We start from the raw sequence: 20,310 nt of genomic DNA, 5'->3' as shown, positions 1-20,310 counted from the left end.
CACACTGAACACTCTCTAATCACCACTCTGAACACTCTCTAATCATCACCCTGAACAATCTCAAATCATCACACTGAACACTCTCTGATACTCACAATGAACACTATCGAATCATCACACTGAACACTCCAATCATCACACTGAACACTCTCTAATCACCATTCTGAACACTCCAAACATCACACTGAACACTCTCTAATCGTCATAATGAACAAACTCTAATCATCATATTAAACAATCTAGTCATTACTCTGAACCCTCCAGTCATCACACTGAACACTCCAATTATCACACTGAATAATCTCTAATCATCACATTGAACACTCACTGATAATTACACTGAATAATCTCTGATCATCCCACTGAACACTCCGATCATCACACTGAACACTCCAATCATCACACTGAACACTCTCTGATAATCACACTAAACAATCTCTGATCATCCCACTGAACACACCAATCATCACACTGAACACTCTCTAATCATCACCCTGAACACTCCAATCATCAGACTGAACAATCTCTGATCATCACATTGAACACTCTCTAATCATCCCAGTGAGGCGTCCTAGTGTTTAATACTTTACAGTTTTACTAACAGTGACAGTAATTCTAGACGTCTCTGTACCTCTAACAGACTTAAAGTCTGGGGGGTAAAAGACCTGTTGAGTGTAAAAGCTTTAACACTAACCTAAACTAGACAATAACTATGACAGCTGTAGGCAATGTGTAAAAAGTAGTTTATTGTTTGTTTGTAGAAATTGTATTATTTCAAATGTTCAAATCAAATGATACTTAATATACTAAATCTACCTCTTTAATAAATAGTTATAATAAATCATCAAATATTCTTATTTGTCGAACATGTAAGTTACCACGTTCTTATTCTCTCTTTCAGACTCTACATCAACTGCAGCGGGTAATACTTCAACTTCCACCAATGCAACTTATACCAGTAAGTGAGCAGTCAAAGATCAGTTTTTAGTATCCAATATATTTCACTGTTCAGACACCCACATAAACACACACACACACACACACACACACACACACACACACACTTACTGACACACAGCTGAAAGTCTGACAGTGTCTCCATTGACCTTGTGGTCTGAACAGAATCCAGACCAGTCTTATTAGAAGTCTTTAAAGTGGAGGCTCCTCAATGAAGAGTGAACTCCTGTAAGACTTTGTCTCATTGATGCTCTTCTTGTTCTGTGCTGGGTTGATTTCTGTGTAGACCATAAAACACAGTAGGAGACGTTTGGTAACGACGCTGTCTGTCTGATCATCATACTGAACACTCTAATTATCACAATGTTCACTCTCTGATCATCACACTGAACACTCTCTAATCATCACACTGAACAATCTCTAATCATCACACTGAACACTCTCTAATCATCACACTGAACACTCTCTAATCACCACTCTGAACACTCCAAACATCACACTGAACACTCTCTAATCATCATAATGAACAAACTCTAATCATCATATTAAACAATCTAGTCATTACTCTGAACACTCCAATCATCACACTGAACACTCCAATTATCACACTGAATAATCTCTAATCATCACATTGAACACTCACTGATAATCACACTGAATAATCTCTGATCATCCCACTGAACACTCCGATCATCCCACTGAACACTCCAATCATCACACTGAACACTCTCTGATAATCACACTGAACAATCTCTAATCATCACTCTGAACACACCAATCATCCCACTGAACACTCCGATCATCACACTGAACACTCCAATCATCACACTGAACACTCTCTGATCATCACACTGAACACTCTCTAATCATCACACTGAACAATCTCTAATCATCACACTGAACACTCTCTAATCATCACACTGAACACTCTCTAATCATCACACTGAACACTCCAATCATCACACTGAACACTCTCTAATCACCACTCTGAACACTCCAAACATCACACTGAACACTCTCTAATCATCATAATGAACAAACTCTAATCATCATATTAAACAATCTAGTCATTACTCTGAACACTCCAATCATCACACTGAACACTCCAATTATCACACTGAATAATCTCTAATCATCACATTGAACACTCACTGATAATCACACTGAATAATCTCTGATCATCCCACTGAACACTCCGATCATCCCACTGAACACTCCAACCATCACACTGAACACTCCAATTATCACACTGAATAATCTCTAATCATCACATTGAACACTCACTGATAATCACACTGAATAATCTCCGATCATCCCACTGAACACTCCAATCATCACACTGAACACTCTCTGATAATCACACTGAACAATCTCTGATCATCCCACTGAACACTATCGAGTCATCACACGGAACACTCCAATCATCACACTGAACAATCTCTAATCACCACTCTGAACACTCCAAACATCACACTGAACACTCTCTAATCATCATAATGAACAAACTCTAATCATCATATTTCAGCACACTCAACACTCTCTAATCGTCACTCTGAACACTCCAATCATCACACTGAGCACTCTCTAATCATCACCCTGAACACTCCAATCATCAGACTGAACACTCTCTAATCACCACTCTGAACACTCCAATCATCACACTGAACACTATCTAATCATCATACTGAACACTCTACTCATCACTCTGAATACTCCAATTGTCACACTAAACACTCACTATTCATCACACTCACTACTCTCCACTCATCAAATTGAACACTCTTGTGTCATCATACTGAACACTCAAATCATCACTCTCAACACTCTCTAAACGTCACACACATCACTCTAATCATTACATCAAACATCATCCAACTGAACACTCTCTAATCATCACACTGAGCACTCTCTAGTCATCACACTGAACACTCTAATCATCACACTGAACACTCTACTCATCACTCTGAGCACTCTAATCATCACACTGAACACTATAATCATCCAACTGTTTACTCAAATCCTCACACTGATCCTGATCTAATCATTACACTTATCACTGTCTAATCATCACACTGAACACTCTGATCATCACTCTGTTCACTCTCTAATCATCACACTGAACAATCTAATCATCACTATGATCACTCTCTGTCCGGGTGCTGCACTTACCCACTTCCAAGTTCCTCCCTTTGCGTTCCATCAACATTACAGTATAAATTAAAATCTAGAAAATCGATTTTTGATCGTCCACGTCTGCATCACGATGCATCTAAGAATCATTTTTTTCCCGCACCCCTAAATATCAGCATTATGTGAAATGCAAGAGTCTGATATAATTTTTGTTGGACTCGATGATTAGTCTACTAGTTGGTTTAGAGGACCAGAGCTGAAATGCTTGAAATGTTAAAATTTTGTATTAAATATGATTCTCAGTTGAAATGTTTCGTTTTCCTTAAACAAGTATTTATGTTGTGAATGTATGAACCTAACTTTGAATAATACTAATAGTTTTTTCAGAGTAAAACTCTGACTGGCTTCACATTGTGGTTCCATGGTGTAATGGCTAGCACTCTGGACTTTGAATCTAGAGATCCGAGTCCAAATCTCGGAGGAACCTCATTGTATTTCTGTGCCAGAAAACTTTTCCTCAAAAGTTGAACAGTTTCTTGTAAAATGCCTCTCAGCTTTCAGCTGTTTTACGAGGCTTAAGTTACTAAACAATCTGTGGGTCATTTAACAGTGGACATATGAATAATGCTACATACATGCTGCAGTCTAGCTCACACTGCTGACCACTGAAATGATGTCACATAATAGTGAGTCTACTATTAAACTCCAACACTGTTATAGACCAACACCAGCCTATCAAACTGCAGCCTGAAAGTGACAGACTCTGAAGTACTCTCTGAACTACCTCACTGGACAGAGCCTGCTGGACTACGTGGGCTATTCAGGTGAGGTCAGTCTTATGAGGTCAGTTCAGAGTGCAGCAGTGTTAGCGCACACAGCAACAGTTGTAATTTAACTTGTTAACCTCTTAATTCAGAGGAGCTGGTGATATTCAGGGGATGATGTGACAGCGATTAATTTTTTGATGAATAAATCCAGTTCAGACATGAAGCTCCTAATCTGGACCTGACTCAGACTACAGTAGTGACCCTTCACTGTGTCCTCTCTGAGACATTTACACTCTGTCAGTCCTGAGACTCTTTGTGTCTGTCTATGTTTGCTTTATCTACAGACTTTAATTACAATCTGCATTTCCATCCCAGTGAGGTGTCCTAGTGTTTACTACTTTACAGTTTTACTAACAGTGACAGTAATTCTAGACGTCTCTGTACCTCTAACAGACTTAAAGACTGGGGGGTAAAAGACCTGTTGAGTGTAAAAGCTTTAACACTAACCAAACTGCATACTAGCTATGACAGCAACAGACATCGTGCAAAAACATGTTTGTAGAAATTGTATTATTTCAAATATTCAGCTATATGATTTAATTCTTTTACAAAGTGTTAATTAATAATTATAAATATTCAAAATTCTTACTTATTAAACATTTAAGTTACCAAGTTCTCATTCTCTCTGTTTCAAAATCTTAATCAACTGCTCCTATTCAGACACTCAAATACACACTTGCCCACACAATCTGTGGCTGCAGGTTTATGACGGGTTGGCTCTCCTCAGAAGACTACTTTATACCATCAGTAGTCTAATAACTGCATGTGTTCTGTCGCTGTTATTACAGCTGGACATGACCCTGTAAAACCTAAAATACCACTACTAGTACTACTACTACTACTACTACTAATAATAATAATAATAATAATAATAATACCATGATTGTAATAGTCTGGTATGTCAGTGAAACAATTTTTAATAAAAGGACCTTTTTCAGTTTGGTGTATTTTCGGGCCATTCTATTTTCATTAGAACAACAGTTTTGAAAACTTCTTCTATTTTCTTCACTTTCTCACTTGTAATTTTTGTTTGTGTCATTTACAGTGGGAAAATAAAGAAATAGCATTGTTTTATAATTTCACAAACTAATCATAATCTCAAATAACAAACTAACAACAATGGAATAAAACGTTGTGTCTTACTCATCCTATTGTAAAAATATGTATCACTTCAACCGGAAATGAATGTGCAAAGGGCGCAGATGGTCTGATTCTAATGAATGTCTATAAAATCCAGGATTAAACATGACTGTGAGTTTTTCTTTCTACATTAAATACTCACTTTGTGGTGTGTTGTGTAGGAGCTCCACAGCAGACTGTGTGTAATAAATGATGATTAATCAGGTTTAATGTCATTAGTGTGGAGCAGTTCTGTACTGTAATACACTGTAAATAATAATGAGGTGATTAAAGCTCTTTGTGGTGTGTTGTGTAGGAGCTCCACAGCAGACTGTGTGTAATAAATGATGATTAATCAGGTTTAATGTCATTAGTGTGGAGCAGTTCTGTACTGTAATACACTGTAAATAATAATGAGGTGATTAAATGATTCTCTGGATCTACACTGTACAGATCAACACCACATGGTTTAAATCGTCTCTTCTGTCTGTGTTTTTCAGATGGAAAACAGGCCTCAGATGTGGCCTGTGTGCCTGTGTGGATGACTGTGCTGATAGCTGTGGGGGCAGCTTTGGTGGCGGGGGTTGGGGGGTATTTGTTCAGAGGAAGGATCGAGAAGAGGTTTGTGCAGCTAGTTTAAATCTACAAATAAACACAAAATAAATGCAAAATTTCTCTCTCTCACTGTTCTCTCTCTTTCTCTCTATTCTCTTTCTCTCTCTCCATTCTTTTCCTCTGTTCTCTTTCTCTCTTTTCTCTGTCGCTGTCTTTCTCTCTGTGTGAATGGTGGAAAGGGAATTCTTTGATGTTTTTTGGACTATCTGCCAGTTTTTTTCACTTTTACTCCTTTTTTATAGTAGCGTTTTTTAAAAGTGCATTAGTGGTTTATATTGTTCATTTGTAGAGTGGGTTAGTTTGGGACTTTTAGGTGTTTGGTTAGTTTGAGCCTTTGGCTTTGCCACTCAGTTTGGGGGAGAGGCACAGTCTCTCCATCACAGGTTCAGGTGTGTTTCTGATGGCATTGTTACTGTCAAGGACGTGCAGCTTGCAGTGGATGAACAGGTGGGCTGTGAGAATATTTACTCTGCTTTGCGTATTAATAAAACTGGTTGTTTTCTGAAGAAGAAGAATTTGGTGGGTAATGTTATTGACAGCGCCTTCCAGCGGAGTTGTTGTATTAAATGTACTTCTCTGGTGAGGTGTTTACAGGTACTGCTGAACAGAATGAGCAGAGTACTGAGAGAGGTTGTGTAGGGTCTCAGAAGGAGGCAGGACCCTAAGGTATTAGAGCAGTCGGGTCTAAAGTGAGAGATGTTTCAGTGGCTCATAGTCAGAGAGAAGCAGAGGACATGGTAGGAGGTGAACTCGAGTTGTATGAAGAAGACGAAGGTTCATGCTGAAATTGTTTTGTGATGTCTGAAAGTCTGTCTAGCCAGCTGGGGAATGTTTATGCGATGACTATGCCTACGGGGTTGTTTCAAAGAAAAAAAAAAGACTAAAATTGCCTTTCATGTCATGCTAATGGCGTCTTTATAAACCTATTCAGAGGTGGGTAGTATCTAGTTCCATTTACTCAAGTGCATGTATTTCAGTAAAATATTGATGGATTTTAATTATGGAACCAGTTAACCGTAGGTGGAATTAGTAAACTGGGTCATCTGCTGGCTCCAGGTGGAGAGACATGGAAGACAGCATGGTTGTCACAGCAAATGGGGATAAATTCTTTGAGACTGATGAAAAAGTTCATAAGTGGGGTACAGCATGTTCCATCTGCCAGATCATGTGCATCCTGCTTTTCCATCGGTGCAAGTGTCTTCAGCTGTTAGGGACTGGGAGGAGGGCAGGGGTACTTTTCTAACCTCCTCTTCTCTGAGTGAGTTCTCAACAATTAGCAGGAAGGAACATGGATTCTTTACAAGAGGTAAGAGAGCACTGGTGGCAAGGGGTGTGAGGTGAGTTAGGTCAGCCTGGTTAATTTTAGGGTATTACCTGTGCCTAAAAGAACTGGAGATTCACAGTGGAGGGTAATTCATGAAGTCCTGGCCACTAACAAACACATTGCTCACCCTGACCCTCTTGTTGATGATGGTTGCCCCTTTTGTGGCAGGCCTGAGGCGGAGGAGCATGTGTTTGTTGGATGTATGCACCTGGAACACCTGGATCAACTTTTGAGGGGCCTGTATGAAAAGGTGGGGGTAACATTTAAATTTGCAATATTTATCTTGGGTTCATCTTTCTCCTTTTCTCAGTGTCATAGGTCCCATCTGTTGAACGTTCTGTTTGGACAAGCCAAACTATGAATATGGCTCAAAAGGTGTAACAGATTACAGGGTTAAGGTGTGATTGACTGTGTGCTACTGGTCAAATCACGCCTCAGGGTGATGTTTGCCTATGACAGACTGATAACTGATGTGCTGAAGGTATTGGTCATGCTGTATTGGTCAATACCTTCAGTGGTTGATGATAAGCTGACTGTGTGTAAAGCATATGAGCTGGTATATTCTTTATTTGCATTGATGGACGCAGGTTGTGTGTTAAATGGAGGGGGGGTGGGATTTATAAAAAGCATTGGTATATGATTAAATAAAGTTCATGTAACAGTTTCTCTGTTCTCTCTCTCTGTCTCTCTGTTCTTACTCTCTCTCAATTCTCACTCTGTTCTCTCTTTCTGTCTGTATGTTTCTCTGCCAAACTGAACTACTGCCCATCCTGTGTGGTCTGATGCTGTTCTTCATCTGCCTTGAATTGGATGACCCTGTTCACCCACCTTCTGGAGTAGTTTAACCACCACGGAGCTTCCTGCTGTCCAGCACTGTGTAGAAAACCTCACCTGCATGCCACTTACCCTCCTGATGATGCTCACCCACCTTCTGGACCAGTTTGACCACGATAGAGCTACCTGCTGTCCAAGGCTGTGCAGAAAGCTTTACCTGCATGCCACTCATCTTCCTTATGATACTGGTGCTGAACAGACTCAAACTATTTAATCATTGACTAAATATGCCTCACAATGCGCTGAGCTGTTCTTTTATTTATACTAACAGATCTTCGTTACAGACTTCTAACAGTAGTCACTGGTTTTCTGATTTTAACAGATGTATTTCTATTTGTTACTCTGATAGGCCTCGTAACTCTCTTCTCTCTGTATGTTCTGTCTTTCTCTCTCTCTCTCTCTCTCTCTTTCTCTCTCTCTCTCTCTCTCTCTCTCTCTCACACACATTCTCAGGTTTATCAGTATAATGGAGACTCTGTGTCTAACCAGCTCAGTCACTTTCCTTTAAAAGAAGAACACATATATTAAATAATATAACTCCAACTCAAAACATGTTGGGATGGTATGCTAAATTAAAAGTAAAACCGAAAACAGTGATTTGTACATTAATTCTGGTCTGTATTAGATTGGAAGTAGTAAAGCAGCACATTATTTGAGGTTTTACCTCATGGATTTTATTGTTTTGTCATAATAAACATGTTTCAATTCATTCTTGCAACATATTTCAAAAAAAGTTTAAACAGTAAAGCATTGCCACTTTGTAACATTGCCATTCCTTTAAACAACACTTGGTCTGGAGTGAAGACCCAGACTAACTCAATCCAAATATCTTCCATGACTAAGGGATGCAAGAAATCGTGTACCCTGCCGAGGAAAGGGTAACCGGGACCTACCCCTGAAGCCAGGCCTTGGCAGCATCGAACCCTTGCAGTGGAAAATGGCTCTTGGTACATGGAATGTAACCTCATTGGTGGGAAGAGTCCAGAGAGATTTTAACTTCCACCTCCGGGAGAGCTTTTCTCATGTTCCGGAGGCAGGGAACATGGAGTCTGAATGGATCCTGTTCAAAACCTCCATTGTGGAAGCTGCCAAGCATAACTGTGACCAAAAGCTTGTTGGTGCTTGTCAGGGCAGTAACCCAAGAATCCCCTTGTGGACACCTGTGGTAAGGGTGGCCGTCAAGCTGAAGAAAGAGGCCTTTATGGAATGGATGGCCCGGAGGACTCCCGACTCAGCAGAATGGTGCCGACAGGCAAAAAAGGCGGCAGCGGTAACGGTTGCGGAAGCAAAAGCCGGGGCATGAGAGGAGTTCAGCAGGACCATGGAAAAAGACTTTTGGTCGGCTTCAAGGAGGTTCTGGACAACTATCCGGTGACTCAGGAGCAGTTGAGGTGGCTTCACTTAAGCTATATTCAGCAGGGGCGGAGAAACTCTAACTTCAAATGAGGATATTGTCGATTAGTGGAAGGAGCACTTTGAGGAAATCCTTAATCCAAGAGACTTGACTCCCTCACAGGAGTCAGGGCCAGAGGCTTCTGGCATGTCAGGCTCCATTTCCCTGATGGAGTTCACTGAGGTAGTTGGTAAGTTAGTCTAAATCCCAACCCTCACCTGTGGTCATGAGCTGTGGGTTATGACCAAAAGAATGAGATCGCAAATACATGCGGCGGAAATGAGCTTTCTTCATAGGGTGGCGGGATACACTCTACTTGAGTCATCCGGGGTGAGGAGCTTGGTCATCCAGGTGGAGCTTGAAGTACAGCAGCTACTCCTCTGCATTGATAGGAGGCAGCTGAGGTAGTTCGGGCATCTGAGTGGAATGCTCCCTGGACACCTCCCAGTGGGGGTTTAGCAGGCATGGCCTCCTGGGGCGAGACCCTTGGGTCATCCTAGGACCCACAGGAGGGATTATAAATTGGCGTGGGAGCGGCTTGGGGTCCCCCGGAATGAGCTGAAGGAAGTTGCGGGGGAACAGGATCGTCTGGGATTCTCTGCTCTCCCAAAGCAGTTGATGATGATGATGATGATGATGATAAGTTTCTCACGCATTTGTTGGCAAAGTAGCGATTCTTGGTCCGACTTTGCTCCTAAAGGATGAAGCCTTTTCTGGATGCTGCTTTTGTACCAAATCATGATGACAATCGCTTGTTTCAAATCACATCATCACTTAATTATTTTACCTCATTACTGGCCCTAAATGACCCCATCCCAACTTTTTTTGAATATGTTGCTGGCCTGAATGCTATAAATGGATGTACAAATTAAATTAAATTGACCAGACAAAACCTGAAATATCTTGTGTTCATAACATCTGTAATGAAATACAAGGCAAAGCAAATTTTAAGAATCATTGCTTTCTTTTTTATTTACATTTTTCATTCTATCCCAGCTCTTTCTGGGGTTGTAAAAACTATAAACGTAACTGAGAGAAGCTCCAGTGCACAGTGGGCACAGCTTTACTGAAATGTGGACGTACAGGCTGAAGTCTAAGCTGAGGTAAAAATGAAGGTTTGATTCAGATTTCTGAAACTGCAAGAACTTTAGTGGTAATGACAGAGTAGTATAGTACGTCTTCCATATAGAACACTCCAGAACATGTATAAGGAGTTTCATCACCACAACCATAAAAAAGCACCGCAAATTCTGTAATACTGCTACTGACAGAGCTGAGTTACAGAGTTATAACTCAGTGATTCCTGCAATTCACATCACTGTTTAGTACTAAAGATAGAATTTCACACTTTGTTAGAAAAACACTGTGTTTGTTGTTTTTTCTGAAATTAGTAGACTATTCCTCATTATCAGAGTCTTTGCAATATTTTGCTTTTTAAATTTTTAGATCATCTTTCATGGACAGCTGATATTTTGTTCTGTATTGATTTAAACATTGGTTTAAAGCTCTTTGGGTTTAAGAAAAGCACATTGTGAGGTGTCTGGAAGGCTGGTTTAGGCATGAGCAGAGTAGGCTATTGGTTTAAAAGCTTAATAAAGGGGTAAACCAGGAACAGAATCCAAAAACAGGCAAAAGTCAAAGACTGGATAACAGGCATGTACAGTCGAGACAAAAACAGAGTCAAAAGAATCAGGCAGAAGTCATAAACAAGAAAGCTAAGCAAAGTCACAAACCAGTAAAACCAAGAAAAACAAATGTCTCAGTACAGCAGGCTAACACAATACTTCGCCATGTGAGTGTGAACACAGATTATATGGGGTGAGATAGTAATCAGGGTAGGCAGAGCTTGAATAGTTGGACGGTACTGAGTCTGGAGTCAGGTGACAGCCCAGAGGATTCTGGGAGTTGGAGTTCGCAACAGAGTGAGGAACAGTGGTTTCAGTGGAGCTGGGAAGAGGCTTGACACACATTATGAATAGAATTTCTTCTTCTTTTTCCTTTTCTTCTTATTATTAATATGCTATAAGTTTCACCTTCATGTTGCCTTTTTGTCTTTGCACAGGCCCACTCCACAAAATATGCAATCAAAATGTTTTGATTTTTATTTTTTTTTAATATACACATTTACCAAAGAGATCTAAACATCTGAAAATAAAAAAGACAGTTCCTAATCTCCTTCTCTTCTTCCTCCAAATGCAGTGACAAGGAGGAGGAAGCATATTACACCTTACCTTTGGACAGTCCCAGGCTTGGTCATAAGCAGATTTCTGAGTAAGTACACCGAGCGCATACACAGCATTCCTAATGCTGAGCTGAGCTGAACTGAGTTCAGGCTACACGACTCATAAAGGTTCAATGGTTCAGAACAGAGGAATCAAACTGGGTTCCTTCCAGACCACAGCTCTGCAGAGTTTAGTGTTCCTCCTTATTAAACACACCTGATTCACCTGATCAGCTCATTAACAAGTTCTTCATCAGCTGAATTCAGAGAGCTAGAAGATGGAGAACACTGATCTCTGCAGAGCTGAGAGTCTGAAGGAACCCAGTTTACAGAACGTCTTCCCTCTTTGTCGTAACGCACTAGACCATTGCTGCTTTTGTACCAAATCATGAATATAATCATCTGTTGACATTGCCTGTTTTGAATCACATAAATTATTTAATTTACCTCATCGTTCGCCTAAATTGTCCCTGTCCCAACTTTATTTAGAATGTGCTACAGGCCTGAATAAAGGAATGGATGTATATTTACAAATGAAATTAAGTTGACCAGACAAAGCATGAAATATCTTGCATTTATTTTGTCTGTAATGAAATACAAGTCAAGGTAAATTTTAGGAAACACTGCTTTCTTTTGGATTTCCATTTTCCATACTGTACCAACTGTCTCCAGATTTGGTAGAAGCTCCATTGCACCATGTGCACAGCTTTACTGAAATGTGGACGTACAAGGTGAATTCTGAGCTGAGGTTAAAATGAAGATTTGATTGAAAATCATTTTTTTTACGACAGAGTGGTCCAGAACACCTCTCTAGAACGCTCTGGAACACATATAAGGAGTTTCATCACCACAACCACAAAGAAATCCTCAATTCTGTAATACAGAACATGAGCTTAACATTAGCACAGGACTAAAATCATCACAGCACTAAATCCCGGCTCCTTGCCCTCAGACAACATAAGTGCCCTCCTGCTCAGTGTGTATAATGACTGTAGTTTAAACTGCCTCTGCTGTTCCTCAAAATCCATTACAGCGATGCATCAGATCAGTAACAGAGCTCGTAAATAATGAATCCTGTGTCAGAAAGTACAGAGCAGGCGGATGCACTGATAGACCTCATGGTAGCTGGAGCTCCTGACTCTTGTTCTCAGCTCTTTCTCTGGTTCAGTATCTCTTATAATATTTTTTTTTTAGAGAGCAGGGGTTTATTCCAGCATAATAACAGTGTTACATTGAAACAGAGTTATATTTTAGTGATTCCGGCAATGAGAGATTATCCTGAGTTCACATCACTGTTTAGTTCTAAATCTAGACTTTCACACTGTGTTAGAAACTCTTCCCCCTTTTTTTGGGAAAATTGTTTAACACCATGTTTGGATTAGTCTGTTTTTGCACTATATTTGTTTTTTAGATGTTTAGATTATCTTACATGAACAACTGATATTTTGTTTCATATTTGTTTTGTATTGTTTTAAACATTAGTTTAAAGTGCTTTTGGTTTAAGAAAAGCATAATCTAAATAGCATTTTGTCTTATTATTCCTATTATTATACTGTACATTTCACCTTCATGATGCCTTTTTCCCCTCTTTGAGCCCCCCTGAAATGTCTGTTCACAGGTTCATTCCACAAAATACGCAATCAAAATGTTGTAAAACCACATTTTTACACACTTACCTTAAGAGCAGTGAATATCTGAAAATATGAGATACAGTTTTAACAGGGCTGCCAGTGAGTGGGCATTTAATCCACCCCTTTTTTTTAAATACTGTGGAGATGCCCCATGACTTTTTGAGTTCAGGGCACGCACATGAAATACCTCCACTTTCCCAAAACTGCATGAAGTGCTGACCAGCACAGACAGACAGAGTAAACCTCAGCAGAGCCAATCAGAATCTCCGTTTTAGCTGAGAGGAGCTTTCAGACCTGCCTTGGATGACGTGGACCCGTCAAACTTTTTCTTTAGGTCAGTTTTGACATGCAACTCCACCCAAATTCAGGCAGCACAAACAGCTGAACCACACTAATTCACGAGGGAATTCAACATGTTTTTTCCAGAGCACATTTTCACTGTACTGTCTGCTGCTTTAACATTTCACTCTTTACAAATGATCATATCGTTCCAGCACTGTGAGCTGCTGGAAATAACGAGAGACAAGCAATAAAATAATGATATGTGTTTGATTTTGGCACATGGACCATGGAGCATATTTTTGGCCGACCTGATCGGTTACATTTAAACTGGTTTACACATAGATGATAAGCGTCTGTATTTTCTGTTTCTCTGTTTTCATGGTGGTGAATGTGAGAATAACAGAGCACTTGTATCCCTGCAAAACTTCCCAATAAACAAACATGCACATGTGTAATTTAGTCCACTTACAGTCCACCATCCAAACCAAAGGAAAGAAATACAATATCACAAAAAACAAACTGTGGTGGGTTTTTAGAAAATGAACTGGATATGAAAACAGCCTGATGTTCTTCAGAGATGTTAGCTAACAAATACTGCACCAGAGATGGATAGATTAGTCTAAATCAATACTCAAGTGAAAGTATTGATACTACCATAAAATGATTACAGAAGTACCTTCCCCAAAACAACTTCAGTAGAAATACAAAAGAATCAGGTCAAATTTAAGTACTGAGTACTGCAGTGAAACCTCTACTACATCCACTATTTATCAGCATAGGAACTGAAGATTGTGCGACTCTGTTCTTGTCTTTTTGGGATTGTTTTTGGTCTAAAATACAGACACTCAAAAGATGTAACCAGTTACAACGCAGTACCAATATTGCCACCATCAAAACATAATAAAATTAAACTCTGTAACGTGCCAAAAAGAGACAGATGCTCACGGTTAAAGAAAATCAAAGAAGGCTTTACTGATAGAATCAAAAAATCCAGGCTTGTGGTCACAAAACAAGCGTGGGTCAATTCTAGGAAAGACAGCCTGTACAAAAAGACAAACATTCCAAAGGGTGAGGCAAAAAGGCAGCGTCGAAAAAACAGGCAAAATGGTCATAAGTGGTGATAACACGAAAGGTAATAGAACTTAAGAAATAGAATTTTTTATTTTTGTAACAATATTTTTGTCCCGCCACCTCTGGTTCCTAATCTCCTTCTCTTCTTCCTACAAATGCAGTAAGAAGGAGGAGGAAGCATATAACACTTTACCTTGGGACAGTCCCAGGCCTGATCATAAGCAGATTTCTAAGTAAGTGCACCGAGCGCATACACAGCATCCTTAATGCTGAGCTGAGCTGAACTGAGTTCAGGCTACACAACTCATAACGGTTCAATGGTTCAGAACAGAGGAATCAAACTGGGTTCCTTCCAGACCACAGCTCTGCAGAGTTTAGTGTTCCTCCTTATTAAACACACCTGATTCACCTGATCAGCTCATTAACGAGTTCTTCATCAGCTGAATTCAGAGAGCTAGAAGATGGAGAACACTGATCTCTGCAGAGCTGAGAGCCTGAAGGAACCCACTTTATAGAACATCTTCTCTATAGAACACTCTAGAACACTTATAAGGAGATTCATCAAGACAACCATAAACAAATCCTCAACACCCCAAATTCTGTAATACAGATAAGGACAGAGCTCAACATGAGCTTAAACATTAGCACAGGACTAAAATCAGGATTAAAATCAGGACTGAACTCTGGATGAATGATCTCCAGTGTGTGATCAGCATACAAAAGCTGCAGTCCACAAGATTTAACTGATCTGAGCCCAACTTAGATCATCTTTACTGGTAGAGAGAGTGTTTAGAGTGATGCTCTGTCTAAAATTAATAATCACTGAGCCTTGACAGCTTTTTCTGCCTCACCTAATGAGACAGTAGAAGATGATTGACAGCTACTGAGAGCTGGATGTCAGGCCAAAAAGAGAAAACTTACCTATAGAGTTCTGGTTCATTTTGATAGTTTTAGATTCAGATTTGCTTTGTTCAGTCTCCAAGTGAAATTTAGTGTAAAGATGTAAATTTAACCAGATCTCTGAGTGTACAGCACAGAGCTGCTCGGTTCCAGTTCACACACATCTGAAGCTCAGCACCAGATACTGCAGTATGTTCCTCATTTGGGTTCATGCTGGATTTACTCAGTCTGAGATACACTGAGTGTCCACTTCACTTGTAGATGGATGAGGTTTGGATTTTTTCCTTTTGAAAGATGATTTTAATCTTCTATTCTTTATGGATGAATTACATACAATCAAAAATTGAAATGTTTAATTGAAATAGAAACCTAACTAGACAATATTTTGCCAGAACAATCAGTGAGCTTAAATTTACATGTTTTGTTTTTGCAAAAAACTATCACAGTAATATTTGTTATATATGAAATGATGTTTGGCTATCTGTCTATATTATAACAGATTTTCTTTGTCTCTTTCTTGGTTCTAAGGTTTAAGACTGCATCGTTTTGATTCAGGACTAAACTCTGGATGAATGTTCTGCAGTGTGTGCTCAGCATCAGCTAACAGGTTTCTGACTTGTTGAGATTGATTGCAGAGTTGTGGACTGAAGTCATATGACCTGGACTCAGACTCAAGTCACAAATTTGATGACTTGAGATTTGACTCAACATCAAAAAAGACTTGAACTTGACTTGAACACCAATGACTCAGACTTGGACTTACAACTGAAGGGGAAGAAACAAGCAAAGCATCAACAGCATCAATAGAGTGAATAAGCCCTCATTCAGCACTTAAACTCCAGTTTTAGTTTACCTACCATTTTTTTAATGGCAGTTAAACGATAGAAACAGAGCTAGGCTTAAGGCCGACTGGCAATATTATCTCCATTCGCTGATAGCATCCATCTATCCTGATGGTCAATTAAGTTGGATTATTGTCCGAAAGCACTCAATGTCTGGCTTTAAGATACAAAAAGTACATATATCTCTCTTTTGATCTGTTTCCTTTTAATGTTAGTCTTTGTCCTAAATCTGCTATAATACAATGTCTGGCTGTAGAATGTAATCTAGGTAGATATTTTTTCCACCTGTTGTTGTGCTTGTTAAACCTCCCAAAAAGATAGTATTATCATTTGGCAATAATCGGGGTGGGGGGCAGTCAGAGTAGGGTACATTGCAGATGATATCACAGAGCTCTCTCTTTTAATGATTTTAAAGATTTCTGCAGTTATATCTTTCACCACATGGATGAAGTTGCCTTTTCATTTGCTCGCTTCATATTCTAATTTTGCATTCCTTGGTGCAGCAGTTACATTTTGGTGCCTCTGATCCCATACTCCCCTGTGAAATCCAAAAATAACCAACAAACAAAAACACACTTAGTATACTACCATATCTTACTAACATACTGTCATAAAATTAGCTATATCACTATTTCTATTATATTGTTGTTAAAGTAGCATTGCACTTCCTAAAGAATGCACACTGACCTGTTTTGGACTCGACGTTTAGAACTTGGATTTAACTCGGTACTTGGGGCTCAAGTGTCAAGAATTGAGACTTACTTGTTACTTGCAACTTAGAGACTTGTTCCCACCTCTGATTGACTGTTTCTGTAAATGTTTAGTTCCACTGTAAAGCACAGAGACTGTCTGGTAGATCTCAGTCTTTCTCACACACAACACACACACAGTCAGTGTAGAAACACCGTAAAGACCCCGACACACTGACACCCCGACTAGCAGCAGCTCAGCTGTGTCTGATTTCATCTTCATCTGATTTCAGAGAGTCTGTAGCAGCTATAAGGCAGCATGTTCACCCTTCAGCTCCTGATAGAAGTGTGGATGAGTTTCTCACAGAGCTCACAGCTCACTAACACACACTCAGTGCTGAGTTCATACAGAAGTGGACTTGTAGGAGTGAACCAATGATGATCAGCCAGCAGCAGCTCTGACTGTTTAAAAGTGATCAGTTATTGATTGTGTGATAGAACTCTGAGTTGGCTGTAGATGGATCACTGTGCTGTGGATCTACAGGCCTTTACACCCCAAACGAGAAACGAAAAAACACAAATGTGAAACATTCAGTCAAATTTTTTTTAACAACTAAACTTTTATTAGGAGGGTGTGTGCGGTTCTGCTGCGAAAGAAAATGAAAAAACGGTCAGAAGGTCTGTGTAGAATATCCTGCGCTCCTCACTCTCCACTCTGTAAAAGCTAAAGGAGAGCGGAGAGCTTCACCACCTCATTCAGGAGCTGAAACTCAGATCAGATCTCCAGATCTTAATTTATTGATGGTCTGGATGAATCACACTCAGTATGACTAGTTATACATGTGTTTAGATTAATTTATTGATCGTGTAAACGTGTCACAGTTGGTGTGTAAAGGCAGACTTTAAAATGTATAAACTGTTACTGTTTTTAATGAGAACTCTGACTGTTAACACTTTATAATAATGCTTTAGAATAATTGAATAATGCCCAGAATTATTGAGATATGAAATATAAACCACAGAGAATGTTTTATTTACTATAAAATAACTTAAAAAAACAAAATCCATCTACTTGTAGGTCACCATTGTCACGCTGTGATGATGTCAAGATCATTGTGGTCATGTGGAAAATAAGACAAATCAAAACATTTCTCTTTTAGGTATTTAGGTAAGCCATGCTCTAGTTAAAGCTGGAAAGACGGAGTTTTACTGTTACCCATTTTAAACCAATTGATTGTTGGTTTGTTTTGTATTGTATTTGTGTAGCGTGTTTGAAGGTTTATTGTTGTGAATGTGAACAGAACTGTAATCACTGATTCTGCCTGTTAACACCTTGTGTGTGTTAACAATAAAGGCTGTTTAAAGGACTAAACTGTTGTTTATGATGTTCATTACTGTTTCTTACTTTCAGATCTTCAAAGGAATAAATGGTTGGCAAAGTAAAACACTTAAAGGGCCCAAATCATGAAAAAAAGATCTCGATTTTTAAGTAAAAAAAAACAAAAACGGCTTTTTCTTCTTAACATTATCATTTAGCAGATGGCTAACTGTTCATAGTTATGGTCAACATTAGCTGATGCTAACTGTTTGCATTACTCTTCCTCACAACTCATGGCACTGCATTTAGCACTCAAAGGCTAACATTATTGTAACTCCTCCCAAAACAGTGTTTTGGTCTGCTGTAATTTCAGCCACTTCTGCATATTGTGTGGTTCTCTCTTCACCAACCAGTGTGAGAAAATTAAAAACACAAAAACTACTGCTTTAGCAGAGCAGTTAAACAGCAAAAAATCACATCTGTAAACAATAGCCATTTAAAACAATGTTATTGCACATGTACAAAACCACAAGAACATACAGCACTATTTACTTTCCACAATGAATATTTGTCTCGGTGTAAACGCCTTAGCGGTTGGCTTTCTCTGATCTGAGGTGAACAGTTAGCCGCCATGCTAACTAGTGTACCACCTCATTCCTGCATCCCATGATGCTTTGAGTGACATATTTTGAATGCCCGTAACATCCTGCACCATCCATAATAAAATGTGGGAATAAATAAAAACCATCCAGAATCTTTATTGCTGGGATGCTTGAATACTTGTGTGCTGATGTTCACAATCGATCTGTCAATATAAACCTGAATCTGTGAGAGAAACTCTTTAGTGAGTGGATCATATTTACAGCTACACTGATTATTCATGCTAATGAAGTCATTTAATTTAAACTGTTTAGTTATTTTAACACTGAGAGTCAGATACAGACAGAGAACCATAGAGCAGAGCCTTTACTCAGCAATGTCTAATGTAAAAATATCTGTTTTTAAACCAGCATTTCAATAATGCTCCTTCTATGTTCACCATGGTAGTTAGCTATGTTAGCATCAAGCTAATGGCTTTAGCTCGGTGCTATATTGGATTTTGATGTCTGCTGTAGTTTAAACTGGACAATTGTAGTTCATAACAGGCCTGTAAGTACCATTCTTTACTTGGTATATCTCAGTTTTTAAGAGGCACTTTATTTAAGGTGAACTTGAAGACTGTCTTTTATTATTGGAGCATTAGCCTGTTAGCAAGCTAGCTTTCTGCTATCTGTCCAGCCTGCTGAGATTTTATGGACTTTATAAAGAGAATATAAAGTGTAAACCCATTAAAGTGAGTCTGAAACAGTGATGTTCAATTGACAGACAAAATAAGGTGGATTCATTGTATTGAAATTGGATGATGTCATTAAGAAAGCCCCGCCCCATTTTGGCAGGCCAGCGGTAAAACTGACTGATCTCTGATGGAGCTCATCTCACCGTTACTGCAGATACAGCCCTGCAGGAGGATAAACACCAACAACACTGACCAGAATGACCACAAACACATGAACAGAGACATGGACACTTTAGATGTGTCTCCAGAAACACTACAAGGAGAAGATCAGCTGATTGGTGGATCAGTATAACCTGCACATCTCCAGAGTTCAGAACATGTGAGTGTAAGAGATTTTATTAAAAACTAATAAACACAGTCATCAAAACTGCCAAAGATCTTAATTAATAAAGACAATTAAGCTGGAGCAGCTTTTCACCAGCTTCTAGAATTTTCTGTTCCACCTTAAATAGCGCTGCAGTTACATTCAGGTGCAACACATGAACAAAATTTCAAGAAACAAGCTGGCGAATACAAAAACATCAGTTTACCTCAACAAAGACAAATTTATTTGAAGAGAAATCCATTTATCTGTCTAAATAAATTCATTACAGTGACGAAGCAGACTCAGAACCTTGTGAGGGATCCAAAACTCGTGGTAAAAAGGCAAAGCAAAAAGGTCATAACAGAGAATCAGTCCAAAAGGCCAGGCAGACAGAGCAGAAGGGACAAAGAGCAAAAGCAGATTCCACAAAGTCAGGCAGAAATTCAAAACACCAGGCAGACAGAAAGAACTGGTAACACTTCACACAGACTGGCTGAACTGGACGAGTATTTAAGGT

The 20,310-nt window shown here is 39.3% G+C and overlaps 1 protein-coding gene across 1 annotated transcript in view; it reads left to right on the top strand.

Moving 5' to 3' along the window:
- Positions 1 to 18,207, top strand: part of LOC118800341 (putative GPI-anchored protein pfl2) — a gene marked incomplete at its 5' end in the record, with an annotated part of 56,890 nt that extends 38,683 nt beyond the window's left edge. Inside the window, 5 exons of the mRNA XM_036560541.1 lie at positions 902 to 958; positions 5,534 to 5,654; positions 11,399 to 11,470; positions 14,566 to 14,637; positions 15,833 to 18,207. Of these exons, the coding sequence (XP_036416434.1) occupies positions 902 to 958; positions 5,534 to 5,654; positions 11,399 to 11,470; positions 14,566 to 14,637; positions 15,833 to 15,854 (344 nt within the window). The remainder of the gene's footprint in view (positions 1 to 901; positions 959 to 5,533; positions 5,655 to 11,398; positions 11,471 to 14,565; positions 14,638 to 15,832) is intronic.
- Positions 18,208 to 20,310: the final 2,103 nt, after the last annotated feature.

This window comes from Colossoma macropomum, unplaced genomic scaffold (assembly GCF_904425465.1).
Source record: "Colossoma macropomum unplaced genomic scaffold, Colossoma_macropomum, whole genome shotgun sequence".
NCBI lineage: Eukaryota > Metazoa > Chordata > Actinopteri > Characiformes > Serrasalmidae > Colossoma > Colossoma macropomum.
Note: the sequence above shows the minus strand (reverse complement) of the source record. Positions and strands in the feature narration are given on the sequence as shown.